The following is a 22,317-nucleotide window of genomic DNA, read 5'->3' on the forward strand; positions in this document are numbered from 1 at the left end:
TTCTTTAAGAATGTTAAGGATAAAATGGTGACTAAATTGTTAAGATTTAAGTATGAGTTGAAGAGAGCCCTTTAAAAAGAAAGGATAGATTGGTGTTCTAAGACTCGGGTTTCTAATAAGCAAAACACTTGGCCGGTATTTCAGATCTTGACAGAGGTGACTCAGCCTTCTAACTTAAATAAATTATGTATACAAGGTAGTTCACTACAGGATAGTGAGTGTAGGTATGCAAGGTCTTTCAAATGAGACCTTAAAAATCAAAGATCCTGTTTACTCTATGTAGACATAAAAGAACCCATGAAACTCTGTTTTATTTTTATAAAAAGAATAAGGGATTGCCCTGGTTTCCTGGGCCCAAATTGTCCTCCTGCTATTGTTGTGCAATGCACTGGGAATTGGCTGCTGCTCTTTATCCTGGGTATAGTATGTTGGAGTGATGCTTATGCAGTAGTTTTGGATGAAGAACACTAAATAAATGTAAGATATTATAATAAAATAAAGCCAGCATGATTTTGCTGAGCACAGCAGTCTGAGAGTTCCCCCTTGAACCATAAAATGCATTTAGGGGACAGTGTTTCTTATCACTAACCATATATGAACAGTCAAAGAGATAAGTTTATCTTTATGCATGCCCACAGCCATTTTCTGACATCCAACTCCAAAGTAAACTTCTCTGAAGCTGACCTTTTTTTTCCCCAGGAGCAGGTGGATTCAAGTCTCTTACTAGCTGATATAAAGTGGAGCCAGTCCTCCTTATACAGAAGGAGCTGCAAAAAATTCTCTTAAGGTTAGGTGGTGGTGTCTTGAATCCCAACTACATCCCAAATACAGGCCTAGCTTTTATAAGGGCCACATTATTCTGAACCAAACAAGATTCTTTCTATGCCTGAGGTTTTTATATTCCAGTTATAATCCAGTTATTAGACCTGGTGCTCCAGTTTTGATTGTGAGCAAGTGTCTTACCTTAGACTAGAGACATACTTCCAAAACCACTTTAATAAAGATACACATAAGGATCAGACACCTACCCCAACAAGTAGGATTATGGTGTCTTTTTTGACAGAGAGAGTAAATCCATGTGCATAATGTTTTAAGTATCTGCCAGAATAGGCACATTTTCAAGTGAAGTGATAAAACACAAAGGTGTATAATAATTATTTGGTCTATCACAACATTTAGGAGCCAGAGTCATGGACCAGGACAACATTGTGCTCAGCATTGTATAAACACAGAACAAAAAGACTTTCTCTTCCACAAAAAACTTCCAATTAAACTAGATTTTTCAAATGTTGATATAAAATTTTGAAACTGCAAGAGTTTCATATTTTGGTGTTATCTGTTCACCTGCCTTATTTTTCAGAGCAAAGAAACATTGACAAAATAAATAAATAAAAGCCTAATTTTAGTCTACTTCTAAAAATTTTTTTTTAATAGGCAAGAGGTTAAACAAAGCAGTAAAAAGGATCGATATTTTCAAAGGTAACTGCAGGATTTTGCCACACAGCTCCTATTAATTTCAATGGGAGTTGTATGGCCAAATTATTCGTACAGCTTTCAAATTTCAACCAACATGTGCGCCTAACATCACTTCAAATACTTTTCTTTTTAATATCTGTCATTTTTTATCTGCCTTGTCTTTTTTTAAGATTATAAAAACTAATTGGAACAGGGACTATAGAATCATAGAACTGGAAGGAACCTCAAGAGGTCATCTAGTCCTGTCCCCTGCACTCAAGGCAGGACTAAGTATTATCTAGACCATCCCCGACAGGTGTTTGGGGATTTTTAAGAGCAGGTTGGACAATGATGAAGAATCCACAACCTCCCTAGGCAATTTATTCCATTGCTTAACCACTCTGACAGTTAGGAAGTTTTTCCTAATGTCCAACCTAAACTGCCCTTTTTGCAATTTAAGCCCATTGCTTCTTGTCTTATCCTCAGAGGTTAAGGATTTTTCTCCTTCCTCCTTGTAACAACCTTTTATGTAATTGAGAACTGTTATCATGTCCCCTCTCAGTTTTCTCTTTTCCAGACTAAACAAAATCCAATTTTTTTAATCTTCCCTCATAGGCCATGTTTTCTAGACCTTTAATAATTTTTGTTGCTCTTCGCTGGACTTTCTCCAGCTTGTCCACATCTTTCCTGCAATGTGGTGCCCAGAACTGGACACAATACTCCAGTTGATGCCTAATCAATGCGGAGTAGAACGGAAGAATTACTTCTCGTGTCTTGCTTACAATACTCCTGCTAATACGTCCCAGAATGATGTTTGCTTTTTTTGCAACAGTGTTACACTATTGACTCATATATAGCTTGTGATCTACTATGACCCTCAGATCCTTTTCCACAGTACTCCTTCCTAGGCAGTCGTTTCTCATTTTGTATGTGTGCAACTGATTGTTCCTTCTTAAGTGGAGTACTTCGGATTTGTCCTTATTGAATTTCATCCTATTTACTTCAGACCATTTCTTCAGTTTGTCCAGATCATTTTGAATTTTAATCCTATCCTCCAAAGCACTTGCAACCCCTCCCAGCTTGGTATTGTCTGCAAACTCTATAAGTGTACTCTCTATGCCAGGGGCCTCAAACTCCCAGCCCACGGGCCATCTGTGTCCCGAGAACCTCCCCACTGCGGTCCGCGGAGGAGAGACGGGAGGAGACACGCAGGCAGATGCTGCTGGCAATGTCCGCTGTAGGCGCTGCCCCCAGTAGCTCCCATTGGCTGGGGTAGAGGGACAGAGGTATCATCGTTAGTTGCCGGGTAGAGTCAGCCATGGAGGCAGCATCACTTTTTTCCACAATGAACATAAACAAGTCAAAATACCGAACAAAACTATCTGATGCTCACCTCGCTGCAATCCTGAAGGTTTCAACTGCTCAGTCATGGAGACCAAACATCAACAAACTAACAGAACTGAAGTGTTGCCAGGTGTCTGGCAAACACTAAAAATTCTCTGGCAGACGAAGAATTGTATAAAGTTGTATGACAGCTTTATTATTTCTAAGAAATTCAAAATAAAAAATACAATATAAATGTTTTCTTTTCTGAACACCATCTTCAGTGACATTATTGGCCTGCTGGGAGGATTTAAGGACTAGCACTGGCCCTTAGGCAAATTGAGTTTGAGACCCCTGCTCTATGCCATTATCTAAATCATTGATGAAGATATTGAGCAGAACTGGACCCAGAACTGATCCCTGCGAGACTCCACTTGTTATGCTCTTCCAGCATGACAGTGAACCACTGATAACTACTCTCTGGGAACGATTTTCCAACCACTTATGCACCCACTTTATAGTCGCTCCATCTAGGTTGTATTTCCCTAGTTTGTTTGTGAGAAGGTCATGCAAGACATTATCAAAAGTCTTACTTAAATCAAGATATACCACATCTACCAGTTTCCCACTATCAACAAGGCTTGTTACCCTCTCAAAGAAAGCTGTCAGGTTGGTTCGACACAATTTGTTCTTGACAAATCCATTCTCACTATTACTTATCACCTCATTATCTTCTCAATGTTATATCTTCCACTGTGTTTGTACAGCACCTACCACAATGAGGCATCAATCCATCTGGCGCTTTTTGACACTAATACAATAAATAAATAAAGTCTAACTGATTTTTATTTGTATATAATATTTACACCATGAAAAAAACCATGAAGCAGCCTGCTTCTCCTTGCAGACCCAAACCCAGCCTTCAAGAAGGGAAGATGACATTCAGACTTTGCAGCTGCAACAAGCACTGATACACAAAATAGCAACTGTCCCAAACAGACCTAGGAGTCCACAGATTTTTCACAATTCACATCTCTCTGTTTTATAACAAATGTGAAGTTTGACTCTGTTTCTATAAACCTAAGAACAATAGCTTGCCTTTGGCTTGAGTATGAACCGCAGAATCAAAATCAGTATTTGCTGGCATCACATGTAAATAACTTACTTTGGGCCAAACTGTGCCCCCAGTTACAATGGTGGAACTCCAGTCGGTTCCAATGGGAACCCATGTGCATGAAGGCAGAACTCAGGCCTTCGCCTCTTTTGTTTACTGCACTGAAAATCTAAATGTGAAGAAGGCAACAACATTTTTCTTAAGCAATGAATCTCTGTTTAGACTCTCTCTGAAGCTACAGCAGATTTCCACAACAGAAGCCTCTGTCAGCTCTCATGAACAAGATTCCAGCAAAAATAAATGAATGCATCAAAGTAGGTGGAAAACAAAGGGAAAATATTTGTGCAAAATGCTGACCCACCAAAAGCACACAAAGCATTTGTTCAGTAGAACCTATGAATAATATAATCTGCGGCAAATTACCAAGGCTCAATTCAGATGCAAACTACAGAACAATAAAAAGTTCACACACACGTTTCATGTTGACAGAGGAAGCAGTTTCCAACAAGGATAGCAAGGCTGCAATGCTCTACAGGACTGTCACTCAGCAGCTATCCTATCTACTTGTTCAATGGTACATGAGATTCTCTTAGAGATATAAGAAATTATGAGCAGCTGAAGAGAAACATTTAGGTCTAAACCCATAATGCTTAATTGAATAGCAATAGTCATGCAAGCAGGAATAAGGAGAGGTCACTTGCTATCAGCTTCCACAATGTGAGGACAAGAAACAATTGTTTCCTGTACCCCACACATGGTATCCATGCAAATGATTCAGGAAATAGATTTTTATAGTATGATTGTCCACAGCTGTTAAAAGAAAAGGAGGACTTGTGGCACCTTCGAGACTAACAAATTTATTTGAGCATAAGCTTTCATGAGCTACAGCTCACTTTATCAGATGCATTCAGTGGAAAATATTTATGCATCCGATGAAGTGAGCTGTAGCTCACGAAAGCTTATGCTCAAATAAATTTGTCAGTCTCTAAAGTGCCACAAGTCCTCCTTTTCTTTTTGTGAATACAGACTAACACGGCTGCTACTCTGAAACACAGCTGTTAAGTAATCTAAAGGCATGGAGCATTCACTTATTTGACCAATCAGAGGAACTGAACTAACACACATAGATCATCATCATCATGTGTATCCAGCAAATTGTATTCACAATTTCAATAGACAAGACAGACAAACGGTGTGGAAGTGAGGCACAGAGAAGTTAAGTGACTTGCTCAAGGTCATCCAGGTGACCTGTGGCAAAGCCAGGAATTGACCCCAGATCAACAAAGTTCAAGTCCAGTGTGTTAACCATGAGTTAAAACAAAAAATAATTCCATTTAGAAAACAAAGGCAAGACACTGTTGGGCTTCAGCTGATTCTGCAAACCCTTTACACTTGTAATACTTCTAGCCTCTTAGAGTAAATAATCAAGGTGTTTTATGGGAGCAAATCAACTGTGAAACTGTCTTTTGACCAATATAACAAGATTTTGGAATCTCAGTATTAAGGATATACAACATCTAATCATATTGAGCAGATAATACATTGAGAAAGACTGTATAAGGTAATGGATCCTACCCCCAGCCACTTTATACTAGTACTCTGGATAAGCAAGTTTAGCTGCACAGGAAGGATTATTCAGTTTGCCTGCCATTGCTGGTTTTGCTTTGCAATAAATCTTTGAATCTGGGAGGATTTAAAGAAGGCATGTGAACATTTTGCATTGTAACATATACATAATAAATAATAATGAGGACATTTTATGCCTTCAGAATATTTGTACAAAAATACAAATGTGTAGAAAATTTGTACAAAAATTAATACTCACAAACATCTCCTTGAATCTTACCTTGAACACAAGTTTGTTTTAAATCTGTTCATGCCTGGGTATTTTTTAGTATTGCCCAATGGAAGAGAAATATTGATTTCAGTTTTTGCTATGGTTCAATGTAGAGATTAAAAGGAAAGTTGCTCTAGTTTAATAGCAGACCTGCTCAAGTATCCAAATACCAGTTTATGAACATCAGGTGTCCCTGCTGGAGCAACGGAAGATACACTTTGAAATGGTAGGTTGACTGTATCAGGGCCCATTAAAACCCTGTGATATTCAGCCTGAACTACACTTATGCTACGTTAACCTAGCTGGCTGAAAAGGGAACTATATACTCAACCTATATGACTTCCTCAGACTGTTTGCTGGGATTGGATATGGTACAGGCATTTTACAAAACAACTATATAATTACATATGTTGGTGTTTAGATACCAAGAATAAATGAGTATCAGAAACACCACATTAGATACATAATAAAATAATTATAACAATACATAGAGCACACTGAGGGCCCGGTCCAAAGCCCTTTAAACTTCCCAGTAGGAAAAACTCTCATTGACTTCACTGGGCAGTGACTATCTAGCACTTTTCATCCATAGGTCTGGAAATGTTTTATAAAGCTGGCCAATAGGCTTTAACTGACAAGAATTTAAAACTCTCTTTAAAAGAGTTTAAAATGAAAAACATGGCTGGTATTTAAGAACACTACAGACTTTGGTAACATTTAAGACACTAAGAAATGCTAGCAAATTAATATGCTACACCAATTCATTTGGTGAACAATTTTATTCAGACCTTAAGCTGCTTGTACTGTGTTCTGAATGTGTTAACAGGCTGACAAAGATCTCAGGCACCAAAGAACTATTCGGAGAGGATGCCATAGTTTCTCAAGCATAGAGCAGCTTGCTGTACTTTGGACTGATCGCTGGCACAAAAATTTTCCTTTTAAAAGAACAAACATAGAAGACAACCACATAAAAGAGATGTTATTAATTAGAAGACTGATAATAACTGGGGTTCATTGTTACAGAGCTTCATAATAAAACTGATGAAGGTGTGGAATGAAGTTTTTAATCAGTAGTTATAGCATATCATGTTATTTCCCCATGTAGTTATCCAACGTATTTTAATGTTATTTGTTGTTTTGCTAGGACTGTTTAGCAGAAAATAGTCTAAATCATAGCATCCCCAATGTGCCTAATGATGTGCGTAATACATATGTGATGCTGGAAATTCTGTTCTTAATGCAGCTCCATGAACAGAACCAGACAGTTATGCATTCCTTGTATCTACTTTTCTAATGTTCAATAAGGTCTAATCATAAGCCTTTCATAACACAAAACATGCATTTCATACACAAAAAAGAAAACTGATCCTCAGTGTGTTGCCTTGTGTTCTTCCATTGGCGCAATAGAAAAAAATGTGAAGTACCAAAAACAATGGCAAAGCATATAGTTGCTCTTTTCCAGCTAGTGTTGTGGGAGGAAATCTAACAGACGTTTGCTTCACTTCCAGAAAGTAACAAATTCAAAAGGGCAAACGAATACTCTAAATGTCTGTTTAGCATAAACAGTGCATGTAAACTAGATGCAAATTCTTTACAATCCACTTTCCAGCAGACTGCTATTCAGAGTAACCAGTTGATAAGCATAATTACAGTGATGGTTAAATATTAAGAGCAAATTAGTTTATTTAGTAAAGAGGATAATGCAAACATTTTAGGACTAGATTAGCACATTGCAACATACCATGGGTTAGGAGCAGTGGTGTAAAGTGTGATTCATAGCCCCAATCAGTCCATACTTCCATTTCGCTCCACAGAAAAAGTAAGATTTACTAGCCCTTTTCCAGATTACCTTCCCTCCACCCTCCTCTCCCCGCTATGAGGGCCAGTGTGCTGAGGATTGGAGCCAAGGCTTATCCCAACTCTAGCTCACCTGAACAAGAGATGGGAGTAGCAGCCCTAAGGTGTATGTTCTACCCCCATATGGCAACCCACAATGAAAATATCACAGAAAGTAACTCCTTACATCCCTTTATTCTTCTGCATAAGAAAGTAGGTCGGCTCATGACTGAGCCGTTAAGGAGTAAGCAATCAAATCCTTGCATGGAAGGTGCATGTACAAATCCTAATATCTCTTTATCAGAGTTGCAAGCACATCACCCACACGCTAGTTTGAAAGTCTAGCCCTGAAGAGTTTTAGCAGATGCTATTCAATATTGATGCTGTTATATGCTTAGTATTTCATGGCAATTTACTTGATGGGGAATTAATTTGTATATAGGGTAAATAATTATTTGAAGGCACCTTGTCAAGAATATGGATTTTAACAGCATTAAGCAAAGAGATCCTGTTACAGTCCCAAAATAGCCTATCATCACAGTATATTGACTTTAAATTTTAAAATTACAATAAAATGGATGTCCTTTTGATGGGATCAATTTTACTAACTGATACTTTGCCTTATCAGAGCCACTCTTCATCAGTTTGAGACTGTTTGAATAGTCAGGTCAGGATGTTCATGAGAACAGTATCCACAACAGCACCCTGTTTTTCCAGTGCTGGAGCGGTCATGGAATAGAGGTGAAAAGAATGAAGACTGTGCCAATTTCATCTCATTCAGTAACTCTGTTTCCCCCATGCATGTATTGCATCTACCTGTCGTCTCTTGTCTTTTAGTTCTATTTTAAGCTCTTTGGGGGTAGGGACAGTCATTTTGTTATGTTTGCATTGTGCTTAACAGAATGGGGCTGGGGTCTCTAGGCACTACCAGTACAATAATAATAAAATAATAAAACCAGTAATAGTTATAATAGGTGGCACTTTAGTGGTGCATAGCTCATTTGTGAGCCCTCCAACAGGGGTGAACTTCACCCAAGTTGAGAAGTTTATCTCCTAAAGGTTATGGAATATTGTAGCTTACTCCAAATTTGCCAAAGGCCAAAAATTTGGATCTTTCCCCACTTTAACCCCAGAATAAAAATTCCTATTTCAGCAATGCTCTTGTTAAAACTAGCAGAAAGCAGTAGGCACCTAGATACTAAAGGGACTGGTATCCTGTAAATTGCATTGAGAGATTGCTCAAAAGCCTTTGAACTGTAGCTGGATTTACAACTTTTTTGCTTGGATTTAAAATGGGTTGGAGCACTTCGCTTTAGAATAAATTCATCAAAAAGGGAATTTTTTTTATTTTGTATTAAAGATATTTGACTTTGGAAGTTACAGTGAACCTTATTAAATACAACACTAGAGACAAAAAAATGCAGGCAATATCTTAGCTTTCATATAATGGAGAGAACAAACAGAGACTGCAATTTGTAATATTCTCCTCCCATACTAAGAAAATCCTGGTGCCTTTCATTCCCAACTTTATTTCCATTCTCTTGTACCAGTCACTGCTGTTGCACATATCTACACGGCATAGAGCCTGAAAGGTTATATCACATGTCCCTTAAAAATTATAAAACATACAGCTTTTAAGCAATTAAAAAAACCCATTTACTTATTGCTGACATTTGCCTAATGCAGCCTATATGCCTCTTTAGAGCAACACTGCCTGTAGAACCATATTGGTTTAGCTCTTTTTGCTACAATACTCCTACATCAAACTGGCCATGATACTGTGTATCTAACAGCAGAGTTGTCCCGTGCTAGAAGCCAGAATTTTATTCTGGGTCACAAGTGCCAGCATATTGTTAAGTGTTCAATTCATGGATCTATTCAAATGCACTCTTTGGTTCCTTAGTGCTTTTGAAGAACAAAAGAATAAAAAAAGATTTAAGAATACTATTACAGTAACAGTGGGTTTTCTATTATTATTATTAGCTGGATTCCGTCACCTTTACTCACATCAATAATACTTCACAACAAGTAGCACCTTGGAATTAAATGAGACTACTTTTAGAGCAAGAGTCTACTCAGTGTGCATATGGATTGCAAAGATCAGGTCTTAGGCTCATTTCTCATTAAGGGAGAAAAGGTTAGGGGTTTATTTCCCCCTTTTGAAAGTACTTCTTACACATAAGGTGAAAAAAATTATTTACGTTGTCATAATGCCCATAATGTGCTAAGTGCTTTCTAAACATAGTCCTTGTGATGGAGTGTAGTAAAGTTTCTTTCAACTACAAAATCAAAATCAGGATATGTAAAATCTGTATTTAAAAAAAAAAAGTAACTGCAGATTAAGGTCAAAGTCACCCATCTTACTGTGACAAGACAGCCATATGGTACTTTCAGAATTATTTTCCAGCAGTAGTAATGAATGCTGCAAAACAATTCTGCTCGACATAAATAATACAGAATATTCATAACAGTTCGCTACTTTTACTGAAAATCATTCAATAAGCTTGATTAGAATTTCAATTTTATTAATGTCAATAATAATACCTTACTTTAACTGAACATTGATGTTTTCCCTCCGTTTAGTGCTAATGAAATCTAGGAGGACACAATGATTTAACCTTCTATTGTTACATCATTTTATAAATCATCAATATACAGACAGTGTGTGTAAAAGCTTCTTCCAATTTTCCGTCACATCACATTGTCCCACTTTTTACATAGTATTTTACCAATGAAGTCACTGTGTTGTTGAAGTGTGGATTCAAATACAAAGTAGCAAATAGACTTACTGAGTCAGTATCACGTGAATGGCTTCTAAAAGTTTTAGTGGAGCTTGAAAGAATTATTTTCATCATTACATTCCTGCAAAAACATCATCAAGGTCACTGGACGACTTGTGAGGAGAGAGAAGATTTGGAACTTCTTGCTCACAGGGATGGAAGAGCTGTTGACATAATTAAACTACCTCCAATGAGCAGCGGTACCTATGTCAGCTGGAGAGTGTCTCCCGCAGACATAGCAGTGTTTGCACAGGTGCTTCTCTTGGTTTAACTTATGTCGCTCAGAGGGGTGGTTTTTTGACACCCCTGAGCAACATAAGTTATACTGACAAAAGTCCTGGTGTACGCATAATAAGGACCTTTCTATGCTTTCAGAGCAGTGTAGAGACCTTAAAGTGAAAATAAATTGTTTCTTGGATTACTCAGTTCATCTTTATGACGCTTTCTTCTTTAAGAGGACATTTGCTGAGAGGAACCCAATCCTCCAAGTCCTCCTCATGCAGAACTTTGCTGACTTCATGAAACCCACCTTGCAACTTCTGAAAAATACTGGCTTTATGAATTAACTTTTTCAGTAGCATAAACCAACAGTCAAGGTAGAGAAACAGGACATTTCCCCAATATGCAAGAAAGAACATTTCCTTCCTGCACTGGTCTCCTAGAAACAGAAACTGGGGTGGCAGGAGGAATCAAATGAGGATGAGAGAGCACAAAGCCAGCAACTGGTCCTACTGCAGAAGCAGAACTTCTGCCAGGAACCCATCAGAAGCAGAGTTTCACCTCTCTGAAGTTGAGGACTGAACACCTTCATCACCTTCCCACATCTCCCCTCCCCTCACAAGTCATCTAATGATTTTAATGATGGTTCTGCAGGAAGGCAATAATGAAAATATGTATTGCAGTGGTTCTCAAACTTCATTATACCACAACCCCCTTCTGACAACAAAAATTACTACACGACCCCAGGAAGGGTGACTGAAGCTTAAGTCAGCCCAAGCCTCACCACCCGACCTTTTACAATTATGAATATGCTTTGGCTAAAACAGTGGCACAGGAAACAAGGGCAGAATGACAAGTTATCTCCAAAATTAAAAGAAACAGTAAAGTCAAATAAAGAATCCAAACAAAGTAAGGTTTTACAACCTAATTAAAACCACAAATCCTGAACAAGTTAATGCTATTTGGTATTTATCACAATAAATATATACATTATTCTACTGCATGTGACAGATATGGCAAACTAAACTTAACTTTCATCAATTTATCCTTTTTCCATATTAAAGAAAACATCAAAAAAGGTCAAAATTTAGCAAAAAAAATGCCTACTAAGATTCTTTCACTGCACCTAAAAACATAAACTGCAAATATATGGAGTATCCAAAGTAGCTTTTCTTCAACATTTTTAATTGCCTTTACTTTGTACTTCTCTTAATTTACACAGCAGAAAATCATGTTTTATGAATATTTAGACCAAATGCTCTAAAATCTCAAGCATTACTTTAAGAAATGGCAGTCTTAAAAAAAATTAGCTTGTTTGCATACATCTGCCTAATAGAGTGCTTAAGATTGTCTTTCCAGAAGAGGATTATCACAAAAGCATTCTCTGTTGTAATATTAGGTTTCAGAGTAGCAGCCGTGTTAGTCTGTATTCACAAAAAGAAAAGGAGTACTTGTGGCACCTTAGAGGCTAACAAATATTGTATTATTACTGGTAATGTAAATCAATGTAAAGTCAATCAATATTAACTGCCCAAAACTGGAAGTAAATGACGAATCATCTATTTCTTGCATGCTGCTCAAGGACAGCCGCACCAGTCTTATACTAAATGGGTAATTCTTAGATGAAGGGAGATTTTTGCCTCTTTAAAAAAAAAAAAAAAGAAGAAGTGAAATACCATAGTGATTAAGTTTCTCAGAAATGGTTATGCAGAACCAGATCTCAGTAACATATAAAGAAGTACATGAAGCCTGTCATATGCAAAACAACTGTTTCATTGTTGTAGGCAGATAACCAGCAACAGTCTTACAAAAAAAATCAAAAAGAGTAGATTCAGGTGAAATAATCCTCAAAGGCTACTAGCAATGAGAAATTCAGTGACCTCCATGGATTTTGCAGCCTTATTTTTTTAAATAGATGCACAGATTTTAACCATTACAGCCATTCAATCTGACACCTTCTATTACACAGGCCAGTGATCTCAACAACTTGTAGTGAAACTAGAGCATCTCTTTTAGAAGATCATCCAATCTTGATTTAAATATTCCATGTGACCCTTGGTAATCTGTTCCAACAGTTGATTATCCTCACTGCTAAAGATGTGGCCCTTATTTCCAGTTTGAATTTTCCTAATTTCCGCTTCCATCCATTAGATCTTGTTATGCCGTTGTCTGCTAGGTTAAAGAGCCCTCTACCTTAGGAAGTTCTTCCCTATTATGAAGGGGAAGTAAATCCTCTTCCATCATCATATTACTAGGTGTGGAATTACTGATCACCACTTATTGCACATAGGGAACTTGGGCAAGGCTTCACAGGATACCCAACAAATCCCTCAGGGTTTTAATATGAGGTGGACTATTCTCCAGATGAATAACCGGATCAACCATGAGTAATTTGAAAGGGTACATTGGTTTGAATTTACCAGTTAGTCTTCTTTGCTGGCAAGGGAAAGAAAAGAAATGGACCAATGAATCAAACTGAACAGGGGAAAAAAATAAATACATGGGTGTGTACACACATGAAAGGGGAAGAGAGAAAAGTGAATTTCACCTACCCAGACCTAAATGTCCAGCCTCCTCTCCCACAACAATGAGGAGGAGGAGGGCAGGAATTTCCTTAGTGCTCTCTAGCAGTCATAGTGAAACTTTCCCCCACCCTCAACAGTAGCATTTTGATTTAAAGTTTTTAGAAACCTCTAAGTCTGGTCCAAAGTCTCACTTGACACCGTTGCTGCTCTCATAAAGGACACGGGAAAGTAAACAGCTTATTTTCAGAAGCTCTAAACCCCACGTCCAGAGAATGGGTTTTGTTTCAGTTTTCACATCAGGCTGAGATTTTACCTGGATAAATTGACCTGGCACATACCAAGTATCCAGGGCAGTGTCCAGTATCCATAATCTTCCAGAGCCTGTAGGACCAAGGAAAAGTTGTATTGGACTGAGTTAACAAAGTGTTTCTGGAGATTGCACTCGTGGAAGAAAATCCATGTCTCTCTTTATACCTCATAATCATGCTTGCCCATGTCTTTTAATTGCAACGTCATAACCCAATTAATAATAAGTCATTTATAAACATTGTAACTTTTGTAGCAAGTGCTATGTTTTTATTATGCAGAGGATCTCAAGCTGCTCTATAAAGGTGGAGAAGTACTGTTATCTCTCTTTAACTAACAGGCAATTTAGACACAAAGAGCTTAAGAGACTCACGCCAGGTCACACAGCAAGTTCAAGGTAAAGCCATGGAACCCCATTCCTTTCACTGTATTCTTGTATATAAATGACATTCACAGACATCAATTCTCAGCAAACATAACTAGGCATTTATATGACACTATCACCATTGTATCTCAGCACCTAATATACAAAATACTGCTCACTAATGGTCAGCTCCAGTTCCCATCCAAGTCAGTGGGAGTCTTTCCATCGACTTCAATGAGAGTTGGATCAGACCATACGGTCTCAATCCTGCAAAAAACAACCAAAAAATCCACTTACTTATGTGTTTAACTTTATGCATGTCACAGGACTCTACACATATGTAGCAAAGCCTGTTGCAACAATGATAGGATTTTTAAGAAATTAGTAAAAGATCAACAACTATCAGTATGCATATGCAGAAGGGTAAGCTTGTGTGTGCAACCTTAACTTTGGAATTTCCCGACTCCTAGAAGCTTAATTGTTCAACTTTAAATGTTTTTTGATCAGTTATTTTTGGATTAAATATGAAATGAATATACAAAGGATAGAAAAAAAAACCATGTTCTTAATGCAGTTCCATGAATGGAACTATGCAGTTCATGCATTTCTTTTTTTCCTCCCTAATAGAATCTGAACGTAAAGTACTACCCCACACACAGCAAATGTATTAGTCCCAGTCTGTTAAGAATGATTCTGCCCTTCAGCCTTTTTTTTTTTTTTTAAATCTGTGGGTTGATTTTCTGATTATTTTTAAAACTCCTCTTATCTGAGGGAGCCTCTCAAAGTCTATTACAGCTTACACATTAGGCCCAGACTGTTTAATTTAGCCCTAATACCTTGAGGAAGTTTCAGGGTACAGTGATTCATATAACCCCCTTCTCTGAAGCCAACATGATTAAAGAATCAATCCCACCCCCAGCTGGGAGGTTAGATGAGTGATTTGCCCCCAGAAAGAAAGTAATACTGCTCCACTGACCAGCAGGCTTCAAGGACAGCAACTTCCCTACACATCTTGAACACACAAAAATGATGAGCACTACATTTTGTGACCCTAATTCTAAATAGTCTTCTTGATTTTCTCTGCTTCTGTACCTTATGCTAAATAGCTGAGGATGCAAAAAATCTCTTCTTTGGCTTCCCATTTGTCTGTCAACATCTCAGGTGATGGTTTTGTGCCTAACCAAAGACAACTCCATAAACCCACCAGAAAGGCAATATTATATCAAGCCAATGCAAATTTCTGTACCCAATCTGGATGAAAAACCAATAAATCACATGAAAGAGAAGGTCTTGACCTTTGATTTAATTGAGTTCAAATAGTAGTTAAGAAGGTGACTGCTGTGCTGTTTCTGGTCATTGCATAGCTCAGGTAAACTGTCCGGCATCATCACCAGTCGAAAAATCTCACCGCATAAATAACAGCTCAGAGAGGGCCTATGTTACATTCACCAGAAAGACACAGTAGGAACCAATGAACATGTTTCTAAAGTGGCAATCACAGCGGCATTTGGGTGCCATGTTCAAGGTTAACTATATTGCTCAACATGTTCCAACAATTCTGTAGTTCCAGTCCATGTTACTCAGGAGGTCTTTAGTTGTTTATTCTGTTGGAAACTTTGCTTGCCCTTTCTTCTGTTCTATTGTCTACTAGAGCCAGGGAAGGCTTTTGTTAAATGACAGGTCTTGCGCTGCGTTTTAAAGGTTTGGAGACTCATCAGGCTCTCCCATGGGTATGTGTTTCATAGCTGCAGATCCGTTACTGGAAATGCCCTACTCCAACACCAGAGACTTTCATTTTGCTCTCTGCCAACCAAATTATCCTTGTATAGTATAACTGGCATTGTGGGTCACAAAGGGAAAGAAAGCTTTTTTTTTTTTTTTTTTTTTTTTTATTAAAGAAAGAGCTAGATCTCAACCCATCAAGGGATTTGAAAATAAGGATCTGGACCCTTCAGCTGGATCCAAATTTAAACAGGAAGCCAGCATTGTGTACACAGGGCTCATGTAATATGCTTTCTTATTGTGTAACAGACAAGCTGTTGCATCTGCCAGCACTTCCATGCAGCCTTCACTTTTATTGCCAGGTAGAGAACACTTCACTGATCTATCTTGTAGGTGATGAACAACTGGATCAGTGTGGCTAGGCTCTCTTCTGAGAAGAACGGACATGATCATCTGACCTAATGATGATGGAAGCTTTCAGAAAAGAAGCAACTAAACTAGTGTATATTATTTTTCTAGGCTATTAAAATTTTTGTTTAGCTTTATCTTCACTAGAAAACTGAAAACAAGAATTAGTAAAATTTTAACTACAGTTACATACCAAGGTGAGAACATTTGCCAGAGATTATCTTCTGTGAAACACAAAAACAATATGTGTTGTCAAATTTAAACACAGTTATAGGAAAATTAAGGATATTGGCCTACAACCACACAGATTTCCCTCTCTTTCTCCTTCCCTTTTATGCATCTTCTTTGACTATACATAGAGTATTATATCCAGAAGACGAAGGTTGGTAGAGTTGAACAGACATTCGCATATAGTTTGATGTCTGCCATTTTATATACAGCCTGTTTTTCTTCTGCTACAGAAGCAAAGAAAAATCTTGGCAATACATTCCTTAATGAACACAGCTCTTATAAACCTTGCCAGTGACAGAGCAACAGCCCTCATGTGGGCAAGAAATATTTCTCCTTGCTCATTTAATGTTTAAAAAGCATGCACATTCATTTGCTTGCTGCTGCATGCCAATTTGGTGGGTTTTCTGGTGTTTCTCTAAAATAAAAGAAATGTGTTAAAGCAGATGTCAATGTTTTTAATATTTATGAGCTAATATTCACTGAGTAAAAAAATCAAATCTGTTATTTTAAAACTATTAGATAAGCTTCACAAAATTCTGTGTATGAAATAGGTAGAGGGCAAACTGAGAACAAACAGCGCACACACTTCTGGATACAGTTCTTGTTTTCAGATTTGATCAAATATTCATGCACAGTGAATAAGGAAGTAAACTATAACTGCAGAGGTCTACGTGTACATTCAAGCTAACAAATCACCCATATATGAATATTACATGCAAAAACCTATGTAAAAAGAAAATAAAGGTTGCAAAATCAAGCCCTTGAATGTTAGAAAATTCCAGAATTTATATTGCTTGTACAATATTAATTCAGCCCTCATGTGCCTATGCATTATGATTAAGGCCACAGTTGCCGACTTTTCAAAGTGCCGGGGGGTGCTCAATCCCTGGCCCCGCCCCAACTCCATCCCTTCCCCTTAGGTCCCACCCACATCCCGCCTCTTCCCACCCTGCTCCACCCTCTTCCCCCCAAACACTCTGCATCCTTGCTCCTTCCCCTCGCTCCCAGCCTCCTACATGCTGCAAAGCAGCTTATTGCAGAGGGCAGAAGGCGCGGGGAGGGAGGGGAAGATTCTGATCTGCGAGATCGCTGGTGGGCAGGAGGCGCTAGTGGGGTGGGCATGAGCTGATAGGGGGCTGCTGGTGGGTTTTCAGCACCCACCATTTTCCCCTGTGGGTGCTCCAGCCCCAGACCACCCATGGAGTTGGTGCCTATGATTAAGGGGGTGTGTGTGTGTGCGTGCATGTGTGTTTAAAAATATCCTTTAGCACCTTGATTGTCCAGTGGCACCACCGCTTGTTTGGCAGACTTGCTGCTTCTGATGTACTTAAAAATTGTTGCTGTTAGTTTTTGAGTCTTTGGCTAGTTGCTCTTCAAATTCTTTTTTGGCCTGCCTAATTATGCCCCCGTAAGCAAATGGTATTTTACAGATGGGGAACTGAGGCATAGAGAGATTAAAGTTAAAAATTATCCAGGGGGATAAGGCCATTGTGGAGAAGCTAAATGAATTCTTTGCATGAGGCTTCACAGCACAAGATGTGAGGGAGATTCCCACTCCTGAGCCACTCTTTGTAGGTGACAATTCTGAGGAATTGTTCCAGATTGAGATATCGATAGAGGAGGTTTTGGAACAAATTGATAAATTAAACAGTAATAAGTCACCAGAACAAGATGGTATTCACGCAAGAAATCTGAAGGAACTGACATATGAAACTGCAGAACTACTAACTGTGGTGTGTAACCTATCATTTAAATCAGCTTCTGTACCAGATGACTGGAGGACAGCTAATGTGACAACGATTTTTAAAAAAGGCTCTAGAGGCAGTCCTGGCAATTACATGCCGGTAAGCCTGATTTCAGTACCAGGCAAACTGGTTGAAAGTATAATAAAGAACAGAGTTATCAGACATATACCTGAACATGATTTGTTGAGGAAGAGTCTACACGGCTTTTGTAAATGGAAATTATGCCTTACCAATCTACTAGAATTCTTTGAGGGGGGTCAACAAACATGTGGACAAGGTTTCAGAGTAGCAGCCATGTTAGTCTGTATTCGCAAAAAGAAAAGGAGTACTTGTGGCACCTTAGAGACTAACAAATTTATTTGAGCATAAGCTTTCGTGAGCTACAGCTCATCCGAAATGCATCTGATGAAGTGAGCTGTAGCTCACGAAAGCTTATGCTCAAATAAATTTGTTAGTCTCTAAGGTGCCACATTACTCCTTTTCTTTTTATGTGGACAAGGGTGATCCAGTGGATACAGTGTACTTGGACTTTCAGAAAGTCTTTGACAAGGTTGCTCACCAAAGGCTCTAAAGCAAAGTAACCAGTAATGGGATAAGAAGGAAGGTCCTCTCATGGATCAGTAACTGGTTAAAAGAGTAGGAATACATTGTCTGTTTACAGAATGGGGAAAAGTAAATAGTGGGAGCCCCCAAAGGGTCTGTATTGCTTAACAAATTTCCATTAATTTTGGGTGCCCAATCTCAGACACCTCGGAACTGATTTTTTTAAAAATACTTAGTATTATAAAGCAATTTATATGTTTAAAGCACAGCTCCCATTGATTTCAGTTGCAGCTGCTGGTGCTCAACACTTCTTCAAATCAGACCCCAAGAGTATCAAGTTGGACTTCCAGAAAATGGGAACACACAAACAATGACCACCTGTGAAAAGTCTGGTTTAAGTAATTTACTTAGCATTACATGGGAAATCTGTGGTAGAATCCAGTTCTCCAGGGCAGCATTCAATTGCCTTAACCTGAGGCCATCCTTTTTCTTTCTGTAATCCCCTGCCCTCTTAACTATACGACTTCCAACTTCTGCAACAAATAAGTTAGGGTCCTACAGACAACAACCTCTTTCACTGCACAACCCTCTTTATCTACAGAGCAGGTCCATCATGTGTGCTGAATGAGGCAAGGGTCCTATGGAAAAAAAAAAAGTTGATTTTGACCATCTAATTAAAGACTGTATCATAATGCATTCCTAGCACAAAGGCCACCTGCCCTTCCTCCCCCGTCAAATTTCAAGTCCCTGCTCCAAAGGGGGCACTATAACTTTTCAAAACAAAGATCACCATAATTTAATATGGGCAAAACAATGTACTTTTCTCTAGCTTCTTTCTCGGCAGTGGCTGTACCATTTTGGCTGAAATTTTCCAAACAAATTAAGCCTCAGGCAGACATACAGTATGGAAAATTTCAGCCTGAATTGTTACAGGCTGTAAAAGTCATATGCCACTAAAAAGAGGGTATTATGGGAAGTTTCTAGCAACGTTAACAGGCAGGCCTACAAACCACACCTAAAAAATAGGCTGAGATTTTCTCAGATACACCTTTGCAACCATCTTGACTGCTGTGTGGTTGCACAGTGAGAGAGTAAAATTTGGCTCTATATCTAAAAAGAGTACAGGAATATTGGAGAGAGCTCTTTCATATGCTGTGTTTCATAACCTCACTTCTTTGCACCTAAAAAGCATTGCCACAAAATAATTACCCACTAACTGAATAAACATGCCCCAAGAACATAGCTGAAGTTAATACAAGAACTGTTTGCTATTGAAGCAAGAACAATCCATAATCCATCAGGGTATTTCCTAGGGATTATTGGCTGTTTGAATGAATTGATGGTCCAAGCCATTCATTAATTCCAGAGAGAGAATCTATGCCAAGGTCATTGTTTTTTTAACCTGTGCCTTCCCTCTATAAAGCAAAAACCAAAACAAACAGGTCAAGGTTTTGTTTCGGGCAAACTGTGCCATCAGCTATACTCATTGATCTCACTGAAGTCCATCGGTGTGGCATATGGGTTTAGAGGACAGTATTTGGCTTCCCTTCATCTTTTTTCTATGGTCTTGAAAAGGATGAGTTTGCAATAGCACTGCTGCCCTACCAAGCCTCTCTAGGAAATCAATGTCTTTTGTGGCAGTCAGTGTGGAATGTTCCATCTGAGTTTTATTTATGTCATTCCATATCACAAGGAATCCAGAACCTGAGCCCAGATTTTGCACAAGGCTTTACATGAAGCAAGAAACATCTCTTTTAAAAAAAATAAAATAAAATAAAAATAAAACAAACATTTGTGTAGCCTTTTAAAAGAATACACAACAAATCATCTTTCTGAATAAATGGAGTCAAAAGAAGTCAGTGACAAGGAAAATGAGGCTACCTAAACAGCCCAGCAGCAACCTAATCATGCGACAAACCCAGAGGGATCCCCAGTCGACACTACCATGACTGCTTGGAATGCACAGAGCTACATGCTGCTTCAGGGAAAATATATAGAACCTTTCACATTTTGGTATCTCAGTGCTGGTTTAACTAGTTTGTTGCAAAAAATATTTGTTAGACACAAAGACAAGTTTCTGGGGAGAAAATTTCATCAGAGAGGGAACACTTGTTATGCTCTGGGGAAAGCTATTTTAAAATATTTGTATGAATTGTAAAGTAAAGTAATTGATACTAGAGTGCTTGATTTAGTACATAAACCATGAATTAGCTTTTGGAACCATTTGATAGAGTAGTATTTTGAACAAGTGGAGTACGTTTTGCTAAAGGTTCATAAAGAAGATGGCCACTGACAATGAGAATTATATAGGATGTGGTAAAGCAAGCTGCAAAATGTACAGCTGCTCCTTCCCTTAGTAAAATTATTCATGCAGAGCAGGAATTATGCAACAAAGCTTAAAAAGAAAGTTTTGCAACATTAATATAAGATGAATGTGTTTAAAAAAATCCAGAAGACCATCATCTCATGTTTGATTGCACTCGCTCCTTAGGAGGGTGTGGGGATTTTCAGCATCTAACTCAGAGGCTGAAAGATTCTATGACTATGAAAAGGAAAAATAAATTGTGCTCTACTCCTGACTCATTCCAAAGAACTGTAAACTCCCTGTTCTTTAACGAATAGGTAAAAAATATGAGGACAGGCCAATGAAAGTACCTCATTATTATATAAATCCTCTCTCCTTAAAGACAAAAAGCAGAACAGTAGATGAAATTGCTCAGATATTTTTAAACACACATGCGTGCACACACACACACGCACCCCCCCCCCCAAGAACCCAACAATTCCTTTTATAGTCAGTACGGATGGAGTCTTTCCACCGATCAAATTATAAAATAACCATGGGAGAGCATACTGAGGGCTAATACTCATAACATGATTCTTTTATAGACAAACAACTCCAGATAGCAGTGCAAGACTTTTCACAAAACTGATTTTTTTTTCATTTTAAAAAGCAACTTATTTTAACCTGGTCTAAAAGAAGATGACCATGGGAGCTCTGCTTTTAAAAATATGTTTAGTCATTTGCCTCTTTTGGTCCATAACACCATTATAACTGGGCAAGTAGAAAGAGACATATACAATCCAATTAAGATATTGTAAAATGATTCATAATTTTTATAATCAACATTTCACCCAGCATATAGACAAATACACACACACTACATCAACAGAATGTGATCCAGGAAGAAAACAGAAAGATGTTAGGATCATGACATTACACACTGCAAAACTGTCCAGATATGTGGTATTTTGCCACTGAATAGAGTATCTTTAAAAAACACACACAGGGAGAAAAGAAAAGTTGCTCATCTCCACCATCTGATACATCTATCTCACAAGGAAATGGAGAGCAAACAAGAAGGGCATTGTTGCTACATATGATCAATTTAATTATGGGCCCAATTCTTCTCCACGCCCTTCTTTACTTGGTTTGAGTAGTGCCTTACTCTAAGAGTAAACTTACTGGGTGAAATCTTGACTCCATTTAAGTCAATGGAAATTTTGCTATTGACTTCAGTGGAGCCAGGATTTCACCCACTTTCTTCAGGACTTTAATGAAGCTACTTGTGGAGGAAGGTATTACTCAATACAAGTAAGGAGAAGGTAGTCAAGGGAGCAAAATTGAGACCCATATAAAAGCTAGAATAGCTTCAAATGGTGGCGCTCAACAATTTAGTGCTAGTTTGTGCTAATACTTACTACCTGGCATAGTGTTTATACTATTTGGTGGGAGATTCTCATGGTAGTAAGCATTATGCTCAGTAGTAAGTGTTTGCAAGATCAGGCCCTTGTCACTATATGTAAAGTTTCAGAGTAGCAGCCGTGTTAGTCTGTATTCGCAAAAAGGAAAGGAGTACTTGTGGCACCTTAGAGACTAACAAATTTGCATCCGATGAAGTGAGCTGT

The 22,317-nt window shown here is 38.2% G+C and overlaps 1 protein-coding gene across 13 annotated transcripts in view; it reads right to left on the reverse strand.

Moving 5' to 3' along the window:
* Nucleotides 1-22,317, reverse strand: part of FNBP1 (formin binding protein 1) — a 155,647-nt gene that overhangs the window by 124,804 nt on the left and 8,526 nt on the right. For 7 of the 13 annotated variants that reach the window (XM_043498746.1, XM_043498745.1, XM_043498741.1 and 4 more), the window contains exon 2: nt 13,403-13,470. The exons of the other annotated variants lie outside the window; for them this stretch is intronic. In XM_043498746.1, the coding sequence (XP_043354681.1) occupies nt 13,403-13,470 (68 nt within the window). The remainder of the gene's footprint in view (nt 1-13,402; nt 13,471-22,317) is intronic. 13 annotated transcript variants of the gene reach the window in all.

The sequence above is a fragment of the Dermochelys coriacea genome, chromosome 16 (assembly GCF_009764565.3).
Source record: "Dermochelys coriacea isolate rDerCor1 chromosome 16, rDerCor1.pri.v4, whole genome shotgun sequence".
Lineage (NCBI taxonomy): Eukaryota > Metazoa > Chordata > Testudines > Dermochelyidae > Dermochelys > Dermochelys coriacea.